Here is a 22,813-nt window from a genome sequence, read left to right as displayed (position 1 = left end):
CAACATATGTCACTCAAGCAGTCGGTAACCGTCAGCAGGAGCCGTTATTAGCAATATAACCGCGCAATCTGGAAAACAGTCTGTCTACTTTTCGCCAATAACCATATAGTAGTCGTGAAGTACAGAATCATCAAAATAGCTAGAACAGTCAGTAACCATCACAAGCAGCCATTAATCGCAATGTAGACCCGCATAACTGAAAGGAGTACTGACACGAAATTTTTGTGTTACGTTTTTTTCGCTGCTATGGGTACCTATTAGCCCACATTAGACGGTCGATAGCAGCCTAAAGATCATTTACGGCGTCGTTTATTCGTTTCAGTTTCGGTTTCACAAAACGAACGACGAGTGGCCGCCATGACAGGAAATAGCTCTTGACGTCAGCATCTTGCCGCACCGCTGCGGGTCTGGACGCGTGCTCGAGCGACCGCACGCGCTCGCCCAGACCGGCCGAGGTCTTCACCATCTCCGAACGCCCGGGCAGCACGACATCGGTCCCAAAACCATGGCGTGTACACACGGTGTAGCAGCGCCAGTGTTGCCATCGCTGGGCGTCAGACATCCGCTAAGAAGCAATGAGAAATCCGCCAGATTCCGCTAGATTCTAAAACATATCCGCTAAATTTCCCGCTAGGGCCTATTTTATTTAAAATAACAGTGCAATGTCGTATGATAAATACCTTTATCATTCTTAAAAGCTCCCCAAAACTACGAGAGCTGAAATAAAAATTCCCGCGCCTTCCCGCGAGGGGAACACGAGATGATGATGATGATGATGATGAAAAACTTTATTATAGTCGTCTCTGTTAAGACGGAGTCACTGCTTTGGAGTGGCAGTGTCCTCGTCCCTTCAGACGGCGGTCAGGAACCCATGGGCCCTGGCGGCGTCTTCCGCCAGCTGGACGACTGCTGTTTGGACGTCGGGTTGGGAGCTAAGCAGCGCGGCCTCCCATTGCTCGTGCCTCGTAATGCGTAAACCTGGTGTCTCCGGTTTACTGGGACACGCCCAAACCATGTGTTGGAGCGTGGCGGCTGCGGCACCGCACCACTTACACTTATCTGTGTATATTTCTGGAAAGTTTCGGTGGCACAGGGCGGGGTGTGGGAAGGTGTACGATTGTACCCTGCGCCATGCAACCGATTGCCTTCTGCTAAGTGTACGATGAGCGGCTGGAAGTGTACGTCGGCCTAATCTATAATGCTAGTAAATGCAGAGCATTGGGGCCTCAGTACTGATTGAAGGCAGTGTTGCTTCCATCGCTTCTTCCGTGATGCTGGAGTAGCAGACACGAGTAAACGTGGGCACGAGCGTCAACCAAGGAAGGAAGGAGCAACGCAGTGACTGAAACACGAGCGACCACTAGCCGCTATATTTGCAGCGCGCGCAGTAGAGGGAGAGCAGTACGGTGGGGGAGAGCACGCATGCGCAAGCAGCGCGCGCCCTTCCACGACCCACCGCGCTGCTATCACGCACCTGTTAGGCCGAGACCGCGACGGAGCGAACGGGCTGACTACGACGCATGCGCGCGCCAGCTGCTGTTGAGAGAGAGGAGGGAAGGAGAGACGCACCTGCTGCGGACGCGAAACGGTTGACACCGTCCGACGCAGGAACAGGTGAGGCTAAGAAATGCTCTGCATTTAATAAGAGTCTTCCAAGGAGTCTAACAGAACACTTCAGGTTTCAGTGCTGCGGTGGTCGTCATTGGTCAACCTCATCACAGAAGAGGCTAAAAGTTATAAATGTTCACACTGATGAAAAAAAAAGAAATCACAGGTCAACGAAAAACACATCGAGTTCTTCGTCGCCACTGTCGTCGTCTGACACCATCTCCACAGGACCGCTGGTACTCGTTGAGGGACCAGAAAGGTGAATACGTTGCAGATGTCCCGATCGCACTAACTGCTGCGGGAAGTTCGTAATCAAAACAACTTTTCTGGTGTCACTTCAGTCCCGCTTTTACGACGAGGATGGAGCTTGTTGTTTCGGTCTTCGGCTTGTTCCTAATCTTGGATTTTACTATGTTAGGCTGACTAAACCTCATCTCTACTTCGGCATTTGAATACGGCAGCCCGAGCATCGACATGGCAAATCCGGCCAACTCGACGAACGGGTTTTCGCTGCAGGCGTCCTTATAGAAGTGAACTTCCCACCAGAACGACTGCGTGGACGATATTTGATTCCAGTCCAGGAGGGTGATTTTGCTCCACTGGTTTTGAATTTTTTCGATTGTCTCAGAGCCGTTTTCAAACCTCACGGATTTGTTTGTCTGAGATAGGCGGAGCAAGTGAACAGGAGCCCTGCTAACCCCTGAAGTTAAGCAATTTCTGCATTTTTAGAGGACACGGAAATGGTTTCTTGCAGGGCGATTTTGAATCGGTGCACTGCGTGAGGTATCCGCCAGAAATCCGCTATGTATAAAAATGGCCCGTCAAAAAATCCACTAGCCGCTAGACTAATTTTTTCCCCTTCAGACTAAAATGAAATCCGCCAGATTTAGCGGAAAATCCGCTAAATTGGCATCACTGAGCAGCGCGCGCCAACCGCAGCCAGCGCGTCGGCTACGTCACGGGAGCCCCGACGTCGGCAGTTTGGGGCAAGTAGCAGATGATGTCATGCTGGCCCGCTCAGGGCTTTCTCGTGCGGGCAGAGATTAAAATGGATTTAAAATATGTTATACGGAACGGCTACTGTTGGAACTTGGTGGGAGGTGTCTCCTGATAAAAAGGAAGCATTTTACATAGTTATCTCAGCTTTGAAATTTCGTGTCACTACTCCTTTAAACGACCAAATATTACTACGAGATTTTATTGGATCCAGCCTTTTTTTTAAAATGAGCTGAAGGGGTTAATGTATTAAGAACGGCTGAGGGGAAATTATAAATAGAGAAGACAAAAAAAAAAGCAAGACTCGTTGGACCTTTTGACGCGTTGGACGTCTTGACGCGTTGGACCTCTTGACGCGTTGGACCTCTTGGCGCGTTGTACCTTTCGACGCGTTGTACCTCTTGATCCAAATTGGACCTCTTGACTCGTTGACTCGGCTGTCACATGACTATTGGGCCTCTTGACTCTTTGGACCTCTTGACTCATTGTACCTCTTGACCAGAAGCGGGCATTTTCGTCCGACTATGTCCGTGTGCGGGATACATTTGTAATTTTTTTTTTACTTAGCGCCGGTGGAACTGAATGGCAGCCACCGTACTGGGCAAGGATGTGCTGTGCCGACTTCGTTGGCGGTAAAAAACCGGCGGATCCAAGGTCGCTGTCATATGCGCCTACGATTTTCCCGCCGGCCTACCGTTGGAGACAGACTCACGTTATAAAAGTTCAGTCTATTTCCTCTATTTATTCTTATCAGCTAATTAGCTTCGTGTCTGGTGATCATGTAAGCCATTCCCAGCTTATAGAACGAGCGTGGATTTGGTTGGCGACTATGAGTGTCAATAATTTTGTGTCTCTACAGCGAGGACTTCTTTTTTCTTTTTTCGAGTCGTCGCGGTTTTCTACCACTCGCTGCAAGCCACCGTATTTATTAATCAGCTGTACGAACTGTCGTTTACTATAGCGACAGCGCACGCCAGCAGCCAAGTCACCACGGTGCCAATGATTTGGGTAAAAGAAAAATGAGCGTCCGTACTCGTCAGCTGCTTCGCGTTTGGTGAGCGCGATTTGTTTCGTTCTTGTGCAGTGCGCTGAACGAAGAGTAAGCACAGCCCCATTGCACGCAAGCAACAAACCAACAGTCTTCTCATTTTTGTTTTTATATTTTGATATATCGATGCGGTGTGTAAATAGCACGGGAGAAAAGAAAAGGCAGAGAGGAGGAGGAGTGGGAGGTACAACGCTCACAAAATTTTGTAGGGTGTTCTAGACACCGAAACAGCCCCCCTGGCTACGCCCCTGGTTAGAATACACTTGTAAGGCGTTGCGCTGCTGAGCACGAGGTCGCGGGTTCGATTCCCGGCCGCGGCGGCTGCTTTTCTGATGGAGGCGACAAGCAAAAACGCCCGTGTGTACGAGATTTCGGCGCACGTTAAAGATCCCCAGGTGGTCAAAATTAATCCGGAGCCCTCCACTACGGCGCGCCTCATCGCCTGCGTTGCGTCGGCGCGTTAAACCCTACAATCAATCAATCAAGAATACACTTGTAGCACGCAATGATCACATGTGCAGGCCTGGTGTTTTTGTAGAATTTCGGCATGATGCAAAAAAGCCAATCCAAAATGGCATGTCGTGCAGTGAACCTTCAATTTGCATGTATGTGCTTCAGCGCTATTTTTATTCCGCAAGCTTCAAATATTCCTAACGATAAATATGCGCTGCGAATCGAATAGCAAACACTATTCGCGAAGTATTCGAAGTTTCGGGTATTTGCACACCTCTACTTTTTTCCCCCTCTGGGTGGTTGGCTCGCAGGCGCTTCGCGTACAGGTTTATACCCACCGTCTACCCTAACGTGGAAGATTGAGCAAGTTGGTGAAGCATGACAAAAAAATAAGCAGCGCGATAGGTAAGGACAGGAGCTGTTAAAAGAGGCTGTTTCAGCACGTTAGTATTGACAGCGAAAGTTCAACGCTTACACCTGTAAGCAGCGACGAGAAATGTAAACACGACGGTGTAAAGTAAAAAAAACGGGACGCCCAAAAAACACGGTAGTCGTTACTTTCAAGGTGACGTCTGCGCGAAGTAAACATCTTTCTCGTTGAGCATATCGTTCAGCTGAACGCTCAAATCTTTAAAAGAACAAAAGCACGCTCTTTCTTTATAAAGAAAGCGCGCGCTGTTTCCCACGTAGAAAGACGCAGATAGAAACCGTTCGTATCCGCTAGAAGACGGATGGGCCACTTGCATCGGTTGGTTCCATTAACCTTTGCTAATTTACAAGGAGACAGCGCTAAAGTGAAATAATAATGGTTACACACATTAGTTGTGACGGCGTAAGCCCCCTTGTTTACGCTTGCTTGGTGTACGCAGCGACCGTTGACAACGGTGCACTGTGCGCCATCGCGTTCCTTGGACACGTCGAAAACGTGCTTGCTGTCGTAAAGTTTGACGCCCTTTTTTTCATTGGAGTACATAGCGTTTAGTAGGGTACTCCAATGTACTCCGCTATGTACCCCACCCAATACCCTGCCACCTGTAACTTCTGCCCTGTTGCTGGCTCCCTATACCACGTTGTATGGGAGTGCCAACGGACCCCCACTCTAACCCCAAATCACAACCCTACCTATGAGCAGTGGGTGGAGCAGCTCACCAGCTCCGAGCTCTCGGACCAGCGCCGACTGGTGGAACGGGCACGGACGGCCAGCCAGCTCCAAGGCATCTTGGAATAAGGATGCCTCTCACTGGGTGGAGGCCCTAAGAACATCCTCCGGCTCATTACTACAATAAATGTTTGTCTCTCTCTCTCTCTCTCTCTCTTCATTGGAGCCAATACGAAATCCGGAACAGGCGATACGGCGAAATCCAGCCGGTGGGATTACACTGGTCGCCATGCCGAACGCCGGTCTAGCAAACGGCTGCGGCGGAGCTCTTCACTACGTGTCGCACGCCCACGCGGCGGCATCTCTCTCTCTCTCTCTCTCCCCCGCCCGTCCCTCCCCCCCCCCCCCACCCTGCCTTGACATTGCGCAATACCGCGTGATCTTCGGTGGCCACCTGTGCGGCGCACTAGAAAGACGGTATTGTCTCTGTGACGTAGAGATCGCGCCACTGTCCTTATAATTCAACATAGCAAATCTCCAATATGTATATCTAAACCCCTACATAGCAAATCCCACCAGAGCACCAACTTCGCCGAACTTCCCCCTCTCCAGGGTGGAAGGGCTGTGCTTTTTTGTTTTTGTTAGTGTAATGCCATATTTGGCTTTTCCCCAGTAATCAGACACTTAATTCTCGATCAATCCCAAATTGCGCATGGATGTCGGTTCAGCACTGACTTGTTGAATTAGCCGCCAGGAACCGCGGTTCTATTTTCAACGAGCGGGGTGAATTCACAGCAATGCTGCCACGGCAAGCTGGCGTTGATAAAGGCGCCGCCATCAAAAGGAGCGAATAGAGGTGGCTTAGGCGGGCAACCATGAAACGCTCGCTTCCTGTTGAACAATGACGTCACGGAGACAAAGAATACTCCCAGATTTTCCAGTAGTAGCTGCTTCCTTTCCTTTACCGTCGGCAACCAACAGTAATATTTGTTGCCATTTTTAACGTAACTACTAAAAGCTACATTTTTTCATAGGCTTAGCAGAATTTAGGAACAAACTTTCTTTGTCAGCATTGATCATTGGGCGCACGTGAACCGAAAGAAAGAGGCGAGACGCTTGGGGAGTGCATAAAGAGTAAAAAGTATTTTTATTTCACACTATGGATACTAATGCGACGTCAAACAATAACTTAGTTTCCAACTTTGCCTCCTGAGTTTACACGAACACACATAGTGGACTCTAGTCAGGGACCAAACAGCACAAGGACAGAGTTCGAAGCCACCCGATCCAAAGTGGCAGAACGGGCGTCAGGGGATTTCCCCCGCGGCGTTTGGGGCGAGAAATTGTGGCCCGTTTTCCCACTCTCATTCCCACCTCTCAAAGCATCGAGTTTGCAGCGGTGCTGGGCTTTAGCAAGAGAGAGGACGCGTGGTTACGGGGCAAACGTACGAAAACCGTGAGCAGGTACGTTTTTCGACTGTTTATTTTTGAAGTACATCAATGGTATACGGGTCGGTGCGCGCCCACAGTGAGATATGTATATGTAGAATTTTCATCCCTGAAACCTTGATAATAAAGGGCCCATCTCCCCGCGAGGAGGACTCGAGTAAATGCGTCGCATAGGGGGTGGGTGTATTGCGTTAACGTTTAGTGTTTGGGGAGTTCGTGGTAGTGAATGCGTTGTATCAGCAGCTTCTTGACGTAGTTTGAATGAGTCAAGGATATAAGGCGCGTTCGTAGCCTTTCATTCTGTGTCGGCTTTGTGGCGCAGTGGGTAGAGCACCATGTACCTTGCGTTCCGCCCGCAGGGTCGTGGGATCGAAACCAGGCGCCGGTAAGTATTATTTTTTTATATAGTGTAGGGGGAGGGGTGCGGACTTGTTTTTGAGAGCGAGGAGGGTAGCGTGATGCGGGAGAAGAGGAGTGGGGGAGAGGGCGCACCTGGAACGGCTGTTGCGGACGCCGAGGCACGCCAACGCCGACAACGCCGGGTGACATCGTGAGTTAAAGAAATGCTCTGCATTTAAAATTCGGGAGCCACTAGCACAGTTGGCTCACGAAAAAGCAGTTCCCAGGACGAAATTAAAAAGGTCTATATATGAACTCACGTGTCGCAGCGCTAGATAACACCGAGAAGCGCGTACCGAAGGCTTTTTGAATTTCGTCTGCTCGTCATGTGTGCAGTGTTGTGCGCCCCCACAGACCGAGTACACAAGAGCCCGCTGGTTACTTCGCAGACACTGGTTTCACGAGAAGCGGTGCTTACGACGAAGTACGCCACTCTGCTGCTTGGATCGAGTGGCTCCGGGGAAGGGAACGAGTTTTTTTTTCTAGGTGCTTCTCTTCTGGTACGCGTTGGTGACGTGTACAAACATCAAGTTGGCATACATTGGTCACCTTGGACGCCTGCCATCGCAACCTATCTGCGAGAGGACAAAAGTAAAGTAAGTATTGCGCACTTTCTCCTTCTATACATACGCACGACATACGCTTCCATTCAAGTGTTCGTTTTTTTTTTTTTTAGCAATTAAGACTGCGTAAAGTTTAGGAAAGTCGCTGCATCGATTCTGCCGCCTCGATTGTGGCTTAGTCCAGACTAATCACTGGCAATCAGCGCGAAGCTACAGTCCTGAGCCTCGCCTTGACACCTTTTTGTTACGAGCACATTTAGTATGGAGGTCAGTTTTTTTGTGTTAGATGCAAGACAACGTTAGCTGCTTTTTTTGTTGCTTTTCAAAGACGAGCATAGAGCCTAATAAATGAACTCCGCCAGCACCGGCTGCATACCCATGAACACGTTACACGTCGACACAGGTTGCTGCACTGTTGTTTCAAACATTTCATTTCGTCCTAACGACGGTCCGTTGCGGTTGACCACCTTCTCAAAAGGTGCCCTGTGTGCATCCTGTCGGTTTTGTGGCCTTGCTTTTCTGCGCAGTGAGGTCTAAAGGGCGCGACGCGTAAGTGGTCGCGCATCTGATAAACCCGCAGTCGCATCTGGAGCTGTCCGTTTGCTGCCACACATTCACGCCTTCAAGTACTGGTTGTGGTTTCGTAGAGCAAAGTCCAAGGTACGAGAACTGTGCTGTGAGCTTTGTGCCTGTCGCAGGCCCCGTTTTGTTGGATGAACGGTGTCATTAGGATATACACACGAAGGAAGAGGAAAGAATGTGCTGTATTGTTCAGCAGCGCAAACTTTAAGAAGTTGGGGGCCTCGCCATGCTAGAAAACGCCCTCCGACGTAACGGCTGAAAACAATAACACAAGCGCGAAAAAAAAAAAACCAAAACAAACAAGACAGAGGGAGGGAAGGGCGGTTTTGCAATGCACATGTCATACACGCGAGGACAAAAAGTAAACTCTTCAGCTGGCTGCTTTATTTTATTCATATTTCAGGGCTAGCTGACGAGTCCTATGGTGCGTATGAAGTGATGACATTTACAATGACTGCGAACGAGGAAAGACAGGGAGACGCGATCGGTTAAACCTGATATTTGTGCAGTGTTTGCGAAAGGCACCGCACGGCCAAACTGCATTGTGGAGGGTTGACTGTGGACATAGAGTGCCTCAGTGGCCGTTGAGCCGAAATTACAGGTTTCCCAGAATGTCTATCGGTCGACATTAAGCGACATTACAAGCTGTTAAAATTTAAATCGCATCCTCCATGACTTCTCCAGTGATTCTAGAATTCCTCTCGATTGACAAAACGCTGCGTTTTGTTCTCTTTCAGGTTGCCACCGACTACCTCTCAATGTAATAGTAATAACAACTGTTGTTGTTATTAATGTACAATACGCGCATCTGGCGTCTTGTTTGTGTAACGAGCAGTCTTAACCGGGCTTCCGCTTAGCATAACCAGTTCGAAGAGATGCCATAAGCTTGCATGCTCCGCGGTTACAACGCCCGCGCCGCATGACTCTCGAAAAATTAACACGAAGCACAGACGATGTTGCAGGGATGAGGTTGTTTGCAGCGTAAAGTCTGTTTTGTGCGGTTTCGATAGCGACACCCGTTTTATTCTGCAGTACTGATCGACCTGTTTCTATGGAGCTAACAAACCCTATTAACAGGCCTCCCCGTGAATTTCGTCGAGAGGCGCTCGCACTGTTCTGAGCGCGCTTGAGAACATCCACAACCTCAGAAACCAGACGAAATGGAGAAAACCAAAACTACGGCCAGTTTCTTGTACACCACTGACCTACATAACTGACAACCACCGCTAAATCACTTCCTTCGACCCCACCCTCCACGATGCCATTTTTCCATTTTTCTGAAAAGAAAAGAAAAGATGAAAGGGGTGACCTCTGAGGTAGTGTCAATAAGGGAGAGACAGAGAGAAGAAAAAACAAAACAAACCAAAAAAAAAAAAAAAGGAATGGCAAACTAACGGAAGGACGCGGGGCCCACTGTCACCTCGGCCAAAGGGTGCGTCCCCGAGCGGGCGTAAATTGCGCCACAGCGTCCACGCGAGTGACCAGCCTGTGTACAAAACCAGCGCCAAAAGTCCGCAATAGCTTGGCGAGAAGGACAGACGGTGCAGCGCCTTGGCAGCCTCTTCTCCGCCAGCGGTGACAGGCACATCGCCGCGCAGCCATCAATCGGTCGTCGTGCGGGCACGTGTCTGCGTGTGTAGGTGTGTGTGCGTGTGCGCGCGCAAGGCGTCGGGGCTGCAAACAGAGCAGACACTCGCGACGAAAGGAAACCCGTAAATAGAAAGGGGGCTGAGTCCTCCGGAAGAAGCGGCAGCGGCCCCCGACGTCCCGCGGCCCACTGGCGGGCTTCCGGCGGCGCTCGTGGACATCGTCGGCCGGTGACATCTGCCAGAGGGGAAGGAATAACACGGGCCGACACGTCGGCTTTCAGTAGTCCAACGTCAGCCGCTGTCGCGCGGACTTCAATACCGCGGGAAACACACGCGCGCGAAATTCGCCGTTGACAGGGCGACAGCTAACAAGCGAGGGCGGGCAGCCCTGAAAGAGGGCGCATGCAAAACTCTGTTCCTAATGTTGGACACAAAATTGTTACAACGAGATTGAACAGTTCCGAAATCGTGCCTCAAAAAATTTAGAAGGGGCTCAGTGGTTAAGGTGTTGCGCTGCTGAGCCCGAGGTCGCGGGTTCGATTCCCGGCCGCGGCGGCCGCTTTTTTGATGGAGGCGAAAAGCAAAAACGCCCGTGTGAACGAGATTTCGGCGCACGTTGAAGGTACCCAGGTGGTCAAAATTAATCCGGAGCCCTCCACTGTATACGGCACGCCTCATTACTTGCGTTGCTTCGGCGGGTTAAACCCTACAATCAATCGAACAATAAAAAATTTTAGAAACATTCGGTTAATGCCGCCAAAAAGACCACTGGGGCCCCGAACGAAGCACTTTTTACCCACTGATTCTAAGTATGTTTATTAGTTGCGACCTTAGAACTTGCAGTCTACACCGAAGAAATCGTTTTGCGCTCGAAATGTATTTTCTTAGTTCTGTGTGTCCGTAATGAAAATACTATGCAAGGGAAACCTTGGAGCCCCACGCCCACATCTCCAATGAGTGGATGTCAAATTAAAAATTCGAATTGGGGATTATGCGCCGAGCGTGCGGGCACAGAGACCCGCATCCCAATCTATTCCGGATCCTAGGATGTTTAAAATGAAATCCAGTCTTATATGCTTGGATAGCATGGCACAGTACGAAAACTATTGCTCTTCGGAAAGGAGGTCCCTACAACATTCCTTTGATTTCATGGACACATTTCTGCCCACAAAAAAATACTTTGTCCAAAAAAGCGTGGTCCTGATAGTATTTTACTTTGAAGACACTTTAGCAGCGAACCATAAGTAATTGTAATTCTTTTTTGCTCCACGTCGCCACCTCGATAACATTATTTCTGAAGTTCCACCAACTTCTTTGTCATCTGCTTGCTGGAAGGTTTAACGAACAGATGAAAATTTATTGTTGGAGAGGCAGCCGGTTTTCTTTTTGCGTTGCTCTGAAGGGTGTGCGGGTCCTCAAAAGTCTTGCTTGAATTTTCAATAATTCCGGCTCCTGTCATTTACACGGCTGAGTCCGACCGTTAAGCCACTATATAAAGTGGGGCATGGACGTGTTTAATGGCAGCCTTAGGACAGATTCACTTCTTGAAAGAGGTTGGCAGTGGCGCATAAAAAAAGAAATGGGCGTCGTCCATGGTACGTAGAGGTATAATTTGCAGCATTGTGTGCGTCCGAGAGCGTTTAGGCTTACCGTGAATTTTTTTCTGGTGGAGATCACCAGGGACATGTCTGCAACGCGGTCTTATGAGTCTAGCGGTTCTTCTGGTGGTATTGGTGGAACAGGACCCTGTGAAACAGAACAAAAAGAAAGCCATTAGAAATCTATAGTCCAGTTCAGTGATTCTTAAATGGGGCTCGGCAGACATTAAGGGATCCGCGACGGTATTCCAGGGGTCCGAGAAGTCCTCCCAAATACTCTAATAGTGTGCGAGAAAAAAAAAGGAAAACCCGCAAATCTACTGTGCAAAAAAAACCTGACACGCAAAGGCGAACATTGATTAGGTATATGGGTGGGAGCTTCGTCAAGCGATTTCTTTTTTTTTTTCGCTTTTACTCCCACCTCCTCCATCACTTGTATTGTTGGAAATCAAGACTTATAATTATTATTATTATTATTAGAATTTACCGTACAACGCTGTTGAAAACAGTATGTTAAACATCTATGATATGTCTGTCGTTCTTTTTTTTTCTGGAATTTGGTTTCTCTGCGGTTGTGTCTATCCAACTGATAGTTGCCTATTTTTGAAACTGTTTACTGTCATTTGTTCGTCTTATCATTTGTCTCTACACTCTTGCCGTTGTTTGTGTTGTATTACTGTCAAACTCTGTTACTCTGCCTGTCGTGTGGCCTTTACGACAGGCAGAGCAACATAGGCATCTTCTTTTTTTATTTTTTACCTGTACTCAGGCTCCGCCTGTGCTTTATTTCTGTCATTTTCACTACTTCAATTTGTGCGTGTCTTGTCGCTTGTTTGTTTCTTGCTATAGTTTCTTGCATTTTGTTTTCATGTAACTATTCGTGCGCCAGCACTCAGGCCTCTGGCTGTTCCTGGGCACGTAAATAAACATGATTGATTGATTGATTATTATTATTATTATTATTATTATTATTATTATTATTATTATTATTATTATTATTATTATTATTATTATTATTATTATTATTAAGCTGCAACTGCAAATTATTTTAAAATTATGACATGGATCAACATAGCTCATCATGGGGTCCCCCATAACTTTTGCAAACCCGAAAGGGGTCGCCGGCCCAATCGTGGTTGAGAACCTCTGCTATAGTCGATAGCACAGCCATACTGTGCATACAAGCCTACAACAACAAGCATGAGTGCCCCAGAACTGGCTGGTTATCACGCAACCAGTTGAGGGCCGGAATTCTCAACTGTGTCTGTTTCAAAAATGTCCGTTTCGCGACCGTTTCAATCGTGACGAGCTTCCGGCCTGCTTCCAGATGAGCCGGAACGTAAGTTACGGCTCTGGCATGCACAGAAAGCCTTGCTTGCTGTGCGTCACATCCTGCCATCCACCTTCAGCCAATCAGACTTCGCCCCGTAGTGGACGCTTCGAAACGAAAAAGAAACGGACAAAACGCAGAATTTCGCCGAAGTTTTTGTTCGAGTGGTCACAGTTTCCTTATACGTTACTTCTGTACAGGTACCGGGGCAATTTCGGGTGAAGAATGATATGCTTCTGTGCAGTCAACGGTCGGTGGGGTGTTACAGGGCCACTGCAGGCAAACGAGAATCCTGTGATCGATGACGAAGCGCGTGCTTGTGGCCAGCCGCAAAGCATGTGAGGAGCAATACTTCAAAGCGTTTGTTGGGTGTATTGCAGCGGCGAGGCAAAGAGGCAAACTTGGTGAACTTTTACGCTGTGGGTAGGTGCCCCTACAAGCTTAGAATTGCCATCGCACCGAAAGACAACCATGGAGGGAATCGCCGATGCACTAAAGGAGGGGGGGGGGCATTGCGAGCTTAGTTAGGCTGGCGAATAAGCAGTTTCATGGCATAGCGCGTCCGCTGAACGACATAAGAAGTCGGTGTGGTAGGGTAGGCGCACAACCAAACCGGGAAGAATACAATTACGAATTGTTGGAAGGCACGGCGGTAAGCTAAAACGAAATTTAACGATTCATTTAATGCTGGAATTTCCGGAATTGGTGTTCTCCCTCCAGCCTATAGGCGAAAAGGGAGTGGCATCTGAAGAATTTTGACCACTGTGGCCAAGCTTATGGTACATAATTTATTGGTTGTATTACTGAGTTTCAGAGGACGCGTTTCTACGCCGTATCAGAGTCCTTCAATGCTTTTGAAGGACTCTGGCCGTATTTTAACCGCCGTGGAAGCTACATTTCAGTTGCGGCTTCGCATTCCTTGTAGCGTATAAGGCCGCGCTGCGTGCAGCTGTTATTTTATTCAAAGGCTACGCGCATTTTTTCCCTCCCCAAAAAACACAAACTTCTTGTGAAACGCTTTATGTGTCAATATGCCTTTTGGATGCGGGAATGTCGAACATAGAACATTAAAAATGAAAATGGAACGTCGCAAATACTGTGAGAGCTATTTAGCTTTCTGGATGGCCCCGGAAACAAAAAAAGCACGGCGGTAGGTGCCACCGACTTTCATTGGGCTTTCTCAGGAACAAAAAAAAAAAAAAAACGGAAAGATTGAGCGGAAACGCTACTTTTGAAGGCCTTTATAATATCGTGCATTAAACAAACACGCGATTTATACTAGTCGCAGTGTCTTCAGCAGTAGCTTTAGCGGTCACTGTCCAGCGCTACAGCTGGTGCACGTTGTATGACGTAATCACTGTCCAGCGCTACAGCTGATGCATATTGTATGACGTAAGTGCGAGTTATTAAGTGACAAAAAGATACTAATTTTTAAAGCCGTTAACATCTTACAACTAAAATGTGGGCAGGGCTGGAACTAAACCTGCGCATTCTGCGAGCAGGAGACAACGCTAGGCGTTATCGCGACAAAAGGTGTGATGAGGGCAAGAAATATGAATTTTAACGAAGGCAAGTACATACCAATAACTCCGTTAACACCCTAAACAATGTACACGAATGATTTAATTACCAGCACTAGGGTTCAGAGTCCTGACTACATATGCAGCCAGTGTTGACGGCGCCAACGAGACAGGGAGATAGGTGTACGTGGAATTGATTAGATGGGTGAAACGCAGGCCTCGTTTAAGATATCATTTTTGAAAACAGCGTATATACGAGGCGATATAAAGGAGGGTTAACAAACACAGCGCTGTGTCCACAGCCCCGTGTTTGCGCTCGTTCCTTCGTTTGTTGTCTTCTAAAGCGCTGTTCTCAAAACTCAATATTTACGAGATAGCCCAAAGCTCCGTTCTGCGCAATGGTGAGTATTAAATGCAGCTGCGCCTAGGCAAGCAACAACAAAGCCGTACGACCCGCATTTTACGCTAATCGTTTCAGCTCGTAGAATGTGGGATTTTAATACTGCTTAAGATGCCAAAACCCAGGAGCTATTCATTGCATCTGGCGATCGAGGCGGACCTTGAAGCGTTTTGCGTTGACGTCCTGCACGACGACCTCCTCTCTTCTAGTTAAGCAAAAGCAATATGTGCAGGGGAACTACCTACGCATACACAGCCGCCGTTTTCGTGGTGTCATTAGTTGTGCGGTACTGTGAAAGCCGCGAATAAGGCGGCAGCTACACTTGTTCAGCTCTATATTCTTTTTGGTTCTGCGCACCTCATTACGCAAAGTGCTCCGAGACGAAGCCAAGTGCCCAACATCCACAGTGAGATGCGCACAGCTCCGCTTTCTCGCGAATCGAATAGCCTCCAAGATTCTTGCCCTGACCCTTTCCTGCCTTCTCCCGCGATCGCCGTCACTGCTCCTTCGTGCATTTAAAATAACAACACCGGCCGAGGGCGCTTCTTTTCTTCTTTTTCTTTCTGGCAAACTGCTTCACTTTCGACCCACGAGAATGGTAAGGGTAAAAACCAAAGCTAAAACGAAACGAAAGCGAAAGGGGCCATTAGGTTACCCGTGGCCACAATCTCGGAACATTTAGCTATTTTATACGCCAAAGTTTGCGGTTTGGCCCTGGCATTGCTGTCATTTCCTCTAATGTGACGCCCATTAAGCTGCTTAAAAGCACATACGTGGAGCTATCATGACCCTCGAAAAATTCTCTCCCGTCTCTTTGTTTTCCCTCTTATTCCTTCTGCCTTCCCCCAACCCCTAGCGTATTTATTAGCGCCTTCTGCGCGACGGTATATGTGGAAAGCGCCCACCGGCGTCAAGGGTTCTCGGTTCGGGGCTATCACAGGAAAAAAAAAAGTCATATGTGGAGAGGACAGCAGATGACAGGTGCGCATGCGTACGAACAGCCTGCCTGCGTCAAGGTAGGCACCGTACGAAAGGAGATGGGGAGGAAAAGGAAAATTTGCTCGGATGGTTTTCGTGGAGATTCCTGTCGTCCACCTTTGCACGCCTACGTGTCCGCGCGGATGCGACACGACCCCCGGAGCTCGTGCGCGTCCTACGCGGCACCAGTTTGGCACGTTGTTGCTGTGTTGCTGTTAATTATTCCTATTATCATTACTATTATGTCCCTTTGTAGAATTTACTTTGTTACGTTCCGTCATCACGTGTGTTCGTCCATGTGTTGCCCTTTTGTATTTGTATCCGCATGTATACCAGACCAACGGCCTCATGTACTGTTACTGGGCACAGCAAACAATCGCGATTTGCTTTTATAATAATAATAATCAATCAATCAATCAATCAATCAATCAACCTTTATTTTCGGTGCCCAGGAACAACCCTAGGGTCTTGGTACTGGTACACCATACAAAAAAAAAAAAACACTACAATTAAGGCAAGACAACACACAAAAACTATATGTATGACATAAACAATAAAGTAAAAATAGTTACAGAAATCTTAGAAAGCAAAAAAGGAAAAAAAAAAAAAGAACAGAAAGTCAAAAAAGAAAAGGCAGGCTTAGTGTTGCAAGCCATGCCACTCGGCCAGCGAAACGTTCAGTAGATGTGAAAAATAGGAACTATACAAGCAAATATTGAATCAACATGACATAGAGTATACGTATGTAACCAAGGTTTTCTAACAACATATTAGGAAGTTCCAAAAAAAAAAAAAAAAGGGGGAAAAGCTTCAGCATTACCAACACTGACACTAAAACGTACAAATATTCAAGCAACACAAAACAAGAAAAAGTGAAAAGCAAGCAAGAACAGTTTGCACATAATACATAGGGTATATAAATTTGGAATGACATAAAGGACTTAAGCTACAACAGTTTTCAACTCATTAGAGAACAAAGTAAAGGAGCTCTGGAATATATCAAGCCGAACGGAATATTCATTATATGCACATTGTATTCGGCAGATGGACGAGCGTCGGCTATTTAAAGCAACTGGTCTGAAAGCTGGAAATTTTCTGAAAAGTTTATTTGGCAAATTGACATTGATAAGTGTAACCAAATCGTCACACAAAATATTACCATGAAGAAGTTTATAGAGAAAGATAATATCAGCTCGCATTCGTCGACACCGAAGGGAAGGAATGCTTTTCAGAAGAGACATGATGCCGTTTGCGTCGTCTTGCACATGACGGAAGCGGTGCTTAAAGATAGAAAGGAACTTATTTTGAACCCTTTCGATACGGTCACTATTGGACTTGCAAGTTCCATTCCAGACAACAGACCCGTATTCAAGAAGAGGTAAGCAGAGAGCCGAATACAACTTTAAGAAAGGAAGCGGACCTTTAAACTCTCTAGAATACCTGCAAACAGCACCCAGACAACGAAGAGACCGACGGGTAATTTGTGCGATGTGGGAAGAGAAAGTCAGAGAAGTATCAAATAGTACTCCCAAGTCTCGAATTTCAGTCACCCTCGGCAATGCAGTGCTTGCAATTTTATAAGAGTATTGCAGCTGTTGAGATTTTCTACTATAGGAGACAACTTTAGTTTTTGAAGGGTTCAAGATAAGGTCGTTTTTGGTGCACCAACGATGGAATGACGCTATATCAACCTGAAGAGAATTACAGTCCTGAACACTACGCACTTCTCTAAAGATTTTTATATCATCAGCGTACAACAAAAAAGAAGAATTTTGAATGGCAGAAGCAACATCGTTAATGAAAATGGAAAAAAGAAGGGGACCCAGAACGGAGCCTTGGGGTACACCACTGGTTGCTTTGTACCTAAATGATGTTTGACCGTTAACACTTACATAGCAATATCGCTCCTTGAGATAACAACGTATAAGACCCACCAACGAAGCGTGTACATCTAACAGAGTGAGCTTTGCCAGCAATAACGAGTGGTTGACAACATCAAAGGCTTTGCTCATGTCACAGTAGACCACATCCAGTTGGCTTCTACCAACGATTGCTGGGACAGCCTGCTCCATGAAGCATACAAGGTTCGTGGAAGTTGAACGACCACGCATAAATCCATGTTGATTAGGAATGAGGACATGTTTAAATGAGAAAGACAAGACCGTATGAAGAGATAACTCGAAAATTTTAGAGGCAGAACAAAGCAGCGAGACAGGCCTATAGTTTATAGCATCAGTTTTTAGGCCTGACTTGAAAACAGGGAATACGCGAGAGATTTTCCATGAGCGAGGAAACGTTCCCGACCGGAGACAGTTATTAAATATTGAAGTGAACACAGGAACGAATATATTTGCATATGTTTTTAGGATTGCAGCAGGAATACCATCTGGCCCACAAGAAAGCGAGGGCTTGAGCCGCTTGATGCTGGTCCGAATGATGTTCTCGTCCAGTTGTAAACAACCGGAGTTCTCGCCCTGGTGACAAGGGGCGCTGCTGTTGTCACTACCACCGCTAATCCCAAAAAAAGAAGAAAATTGACGAGCAAAGCAGTCGGCCACCTTGACAACCTCATATCCGTTGGAGTCTAGAAGACGAATAGAGTCTTTAGTTGTACTAGATCTAGAATTAATGTATTTCCAGAAGGCTCCAGGTTGGTGAGTTGCTTGAGTTTCTACCGACGCCAGGTACGAAGTATGATCACGTTTGTGCAATATTTTACATAGGGCACGTAGGCGCCGGAATTCCTGAGCAAACTGGTTGGCTCCAGAGCGCTTCATCTTTCTGTGCGCACGTTCCTTGAGTTTCAGGGCATCCCGCAATTCAGAAGAAAACCAGTGTGGAAACCTGAACCTCCTCGGTAAATATTGCGGGATGTATTCCTTCATACCCGAAAGCACAATCTCTGTGAAACGGTCGACTTGTTCATTGACATCAGTGTGGTCAATGACGGTCGACCAGGGGGCAGCGGAAAAGTAGCCATACAGCCCAGCATAATCTCCCCTGGCGAAAGCGTAATGAGGTTGCGTGTTGTTGGAATTTACGGAACGGTGGAGCAATGAAGGGAGGCAACAGGAAATAGAAAGAGGAGGATGAAATCTGTCCGGTATTACTAAAGAACAATCAGAGTGCAACACACTAACGCCATCAAAGTTCGAAAAGCACAGGTCCAGAATATTTCCACTGCAATTTTTTATGCGATTACACTGTGCCATAGAAGTGAAAGCCAAAAAATCTAGCAGCCTATTACCCTTCTGTTCAATGTGGTGGTTGTAGTGGGAACAAGTTAGCTGGCTCCACTCCACGCCAGGAGCATTAAAATCTCCAAGCAGGAGGACTTTGCGGTTGCCATGAGTGATAAGCACCTGCTCAATGGAGGAGATTAACTTATTGAACGCCTCAGGAGCTACATCAGGAGGAATGTAAAAAACACCAACTAGAAGTTTTTCAGTTTTAGAGAAATGAATTTCGACCCATAAAGACTCATCGGCGTTATCGATATCGCTACGTAGCACACACGGGAGAGATTTGTCAACGGCGAGAAGGACCCCGCCCCCTTTTTGTTTGCATCCCGTTAAAGCACGATCATTACGATATACATGGTAATTTTGAGGAAAATAATCACTGGATAAGATATCAGGGCACAACCAAGTTTCAGATATAGCTATTAAAGGAAAGCAAGAAGCCAGAACGTTACCAAAAAATTCAGTCGCCTTAGTTCGAAGACCTCGCACATTCTGATAAAAAACATCTAAACTAGTCATGGTTGTTTTTCTTACGTGATGCGCTCAGAGCTGTGAAGCATGCCTTCGCGAAACATGCCTCGAAACTCCTTAAAGAGGCAGTCTTTCGGCCAAACAGCGGGGTCAATAATAATAATAATATTAATAATAATAATAATAATAATAATAATAATAATAATAATAATAATAATAATAATAATAATAATAATAATAATAATAATAATAATAATAATAATAATAATAATAGTAATAATAATAATAATAATAATAATTTGCATTCAAATAAATACAAATTATAATGCCGAGCCTGCCGAAGCCTCACAAGGGCTTGTATGGCAACACCTGGCAGCGGGGGCGAAAGTCGGTGCTGGCACTGCATCGAATAATACATAACGCCATATCTTAAGGTACAGTTCTTAGTACGAGATAACCTATAGGCAACACTCGAATGATAAGGAGAGGGAGCCCATCCCCATCCCTCCCCCTCCCCCAGCAAAATGAAAACTTCCCGCCTATGGCTGGTGCGTACTCATTCAGCGGATGCAAAGAGCGCGTGCGGGGCCTGCACTCCGATCAGAACCTCATCAGCGTTCCTTCTCCTCCTCATCCTCCCTTCGTGCAAAGCGCTCAAGGAGGCAGCAAAATATCGCCTGTATAGGACGGTTTTAGCTCCTACGGTTTTAGCACCCACTGCCTGACATTGGCGAGCATGTTGCGGGATGGAACAAACATTGCTGCAATGAAATCAAGCCTGTATTTCAGTTCTTGTTTTCAGTCACGCAGGCAGCCTACTGCTCATTTTTTCGGAGTGCTTGCCGAATGCACCCAGCAAGCACTAATTGCCAGAGCTCGTTCTCGTGGTTGGTATCCGCCCTGAAAAAGTTTCCAAGGTATTCATATTCGTCCACTTCAAGCATTTCGTCACCTAGATGAAGAGCGTGCTTCCTGCATGTCCATTTAAGATTAATTTTGCTACATTTGCATTTTTCTTTAACCCTGCCACCAATCTTCCTTATTTTTCATGGGTGACAATGTTGTCCGCAAATTTCAAGAGGCTCGACTATTCTTTATTTACCCTTAACTATGACTTCTCCCCGTCAAGCTTCCCGAATACCCTTCCCGACACATTTTAAACAATTTTTTCAAGGCACTGTCTCGCTGCCTTATGCTTTTCCCGATAGGCAACTTCTCACTCTTCTTGCGATGGATTATCCTGCCCGTGCATCACTTGTATATACTAATACGCGCACTGTAATTGTGCTGCTGTGTGCTTATACTGTGCATATATTTCCCTCACTCTCTGGAATTCACGGGATATCATTTTATGGACGTGTTGAAGCGCGGATACGAGAATCAATCTCGCATCCGTGGGTGCTCATTTAAGAGGTTCATTTGTTCATTAAGGTTCATTCAGGTTCAATCATATTCCAGAAGAAAACAAGTACAGCGACCTGTTACTTAAAGGATCAGACAAAACACAAGTTTGGTTCATTCAAAGGTTCCTCCGTTAGAATCATGGTGGCACAACTTTTAACGTAAACGTCGCTCAAATAAGCTATATAATTATGAAAAAAGGGAATGGCCATGCGACCCACTCGCTCATTTCTCGCAACAGAACCTACGATGTCTCATATGTTCTGCGATTGGCGGAGGCCGGCAAAAGCAAACGCAAATTAGGCAGAGCTTATAAGCTTGCCGAACGAGCTATTCGCACTTAAATTTAGGGCACATTCTTTTTAAAGCAGTAAGAATGGTAGGACAAACAGTGGAAGTTACGACAGCACACATAAACATAGAAGTACTGTTGCGTACTGTTGGTACTGCGCGCACTATGCTTGGTTTAGCTGCATAGGACTGCGGAGCTTTGGGGCAGTCTCAGACGACACTGGCCGATTGACGCAAGCAAGGGTGTCTTATGTGACCACAAGGGTGTCTTATGTGACCACGAAACGATTATTTTTTCCCTGAACAAAAACAAGCCAGGTTCAAATACGGCAAAAAAAAGGAGGTAGAAAACAGCTTGCCACGGTATGGTGGCGCCATCTAGGTTCACTAACGGTAAACCAGGCTTCCCAATCGGCTGCAGAGCGGTCGGTTCCTGTGACGTCACTGCAGACCACGAAAACACAGGATTTCGCGGGAAAATCAAAATTTTAACTTAAATTGAATAATTTCTCAGTGAATAAAAGATCGTTTGCATCCGAAAAAGCGCTGGGGACACTATAAAACACGAAATCTTTCGAATAAAACAGACTTGTATTTTGTCTTCATGGCTCCTATAAAAAAGCACGTTGACCGCTGTTTCCTCGCCTTGAGTTACCGGCACACTGCGTCGCTGGCGCGCCGGGAAGCTGTTGACGTGCTTTAGTTGTCGGTTCACCACCAAGCGGGAACGCGCGTGACAGTTATACTTTGTATTGCACCATGTCGCCGTAAAAGAAAAAAAAACGGCGCTTTACGCACATTAAAGTGCTGTTTATTCACGCGCGTCGTACAAGGCTGCTTACGGGTGCGCTCCATAAAGTAATCACTCCATTCTGTGGCTGCACAGCGAGAAGCTGAAAAGCTGTTGCTCTCTGGTTACTTGCAAAGAGCTACTGCTTTTAAGGCTGACTGGAAATTGAAAGACACGCAAACTTTAACTGTTATTTTGCAAACACTTAGAAGCACTGGCGGATTCAGAGGCCCCCACTCCCTCGCGTCGGATTTAATCCATAATGTTGGGTGAATCGGTACCGACACATTATAAAACTGCCACGCGAAAAGCAACGGGCCTGATGAAAGGCGACACGAGACTTAATGAAAGGCGAAAGCGCTGCGTTGTCAGTCCAGCGCCGTTGTGTCAGCTTTCATCCGTCACCGTGTCCCTCGCGCTTCCGCTTTATAATATAATACATCCTCAGTATTGCGACAAATGAAGGCGCAGCTCACCCCAGTTTGTGCAGCTCCTCATATTTTTTACGTGCGGTGCCCCCGAGTTATTGCTCTCCGAGCGAGTCAAAGTACGAGCTGTATACTCAACACAACGGTGTTATCGTGGAATTTTGTTTGTCCCCCAAATACGTAAAGACCTATAATAATCATCATCGTGACCTACTCCTCACTTACTAGGGATGTTCCGTTCCCCTCACTTTGAGAAGCGGACTGATCTACCCCCCTCCCCCCCCTGCCCCCCCTCCCCACCCTAACAGTCAATGGTGGCGGGCGCTGCTCACTTTGGCGAGAATCTGAAGGGAAGCGCCCTGGTGGAAGGGGCTGTGGAGGATGAGTAGGACGGTCCCCATAGTCCCCCTTGAACGCTGCCTTCTTCCACCTCGTCCTCCTCCTCATCTAGCGCAATGAGGAGGATAATGCTCTTCCTCATCGGGGAGAGTGGCGCCCACTGGACGCCACTCTACCCGATGAGGAAGAGCATTGGACACGTTAGTCTTGCGCGGATTGAGGAGGGGTTAGTGTGTCTG

General features: G+C 47.0%; 1 protein-coding gene across 6 annotated transcripts in view; it reads right to left on the bottom strand.

Moving 5' to 3' along the window:
- Positions 1-6,332: 6,332 nt before the first annotated feature.
- LOC144146608 (uncharacterized) overlaps positions 6,333-22,813 on the bottom strand; it is a 478,728-nt gene continuing 462,247 nt past the window's right edge. For all 6 annotated transcript variants that reach the window (XM_077678547.1, XM_077678552.1, XM_077678560.1 and 3 more), the window contains 2 exons: positions 11,437-11,532; positions 6,333-10,021 (listed from right to left, as the gene is read on the bottom strand). In XM_077678547.1, coding sequence (XP_077534673.1) covers positions 11,488-11,532 — 45 coding nt within the window. In that variant the 3' untranslated portion in view covers positions 6,333-10,021; positions 11,437-11,487. The remainder of the gene's footprint in view (positions 10,022-11,436; positions 11,533-22,813) is intronic.

Source organism: Haemaphysalis longicornis, unplaced genomic scaffold (genome assembly GCF_048455015.1).
Source record: "Haemaphysalis longicornis isolate Haplotype H1 unplaced genomic scaffold, Haemaphysalis longicornis Haplotype H1 scaffold_1, whole genome shotgun sequence".
Taxonomy (NCBI): Eukaryota; Metazoa; Arthropoda; class Arachnida; order Ixodida; family Ixodidae; genus Haemaphysalis; species Haemaphysalis longicornis.
This window is presented reverse-complemented; position numbering and strand designations above follow the sequence as displayed.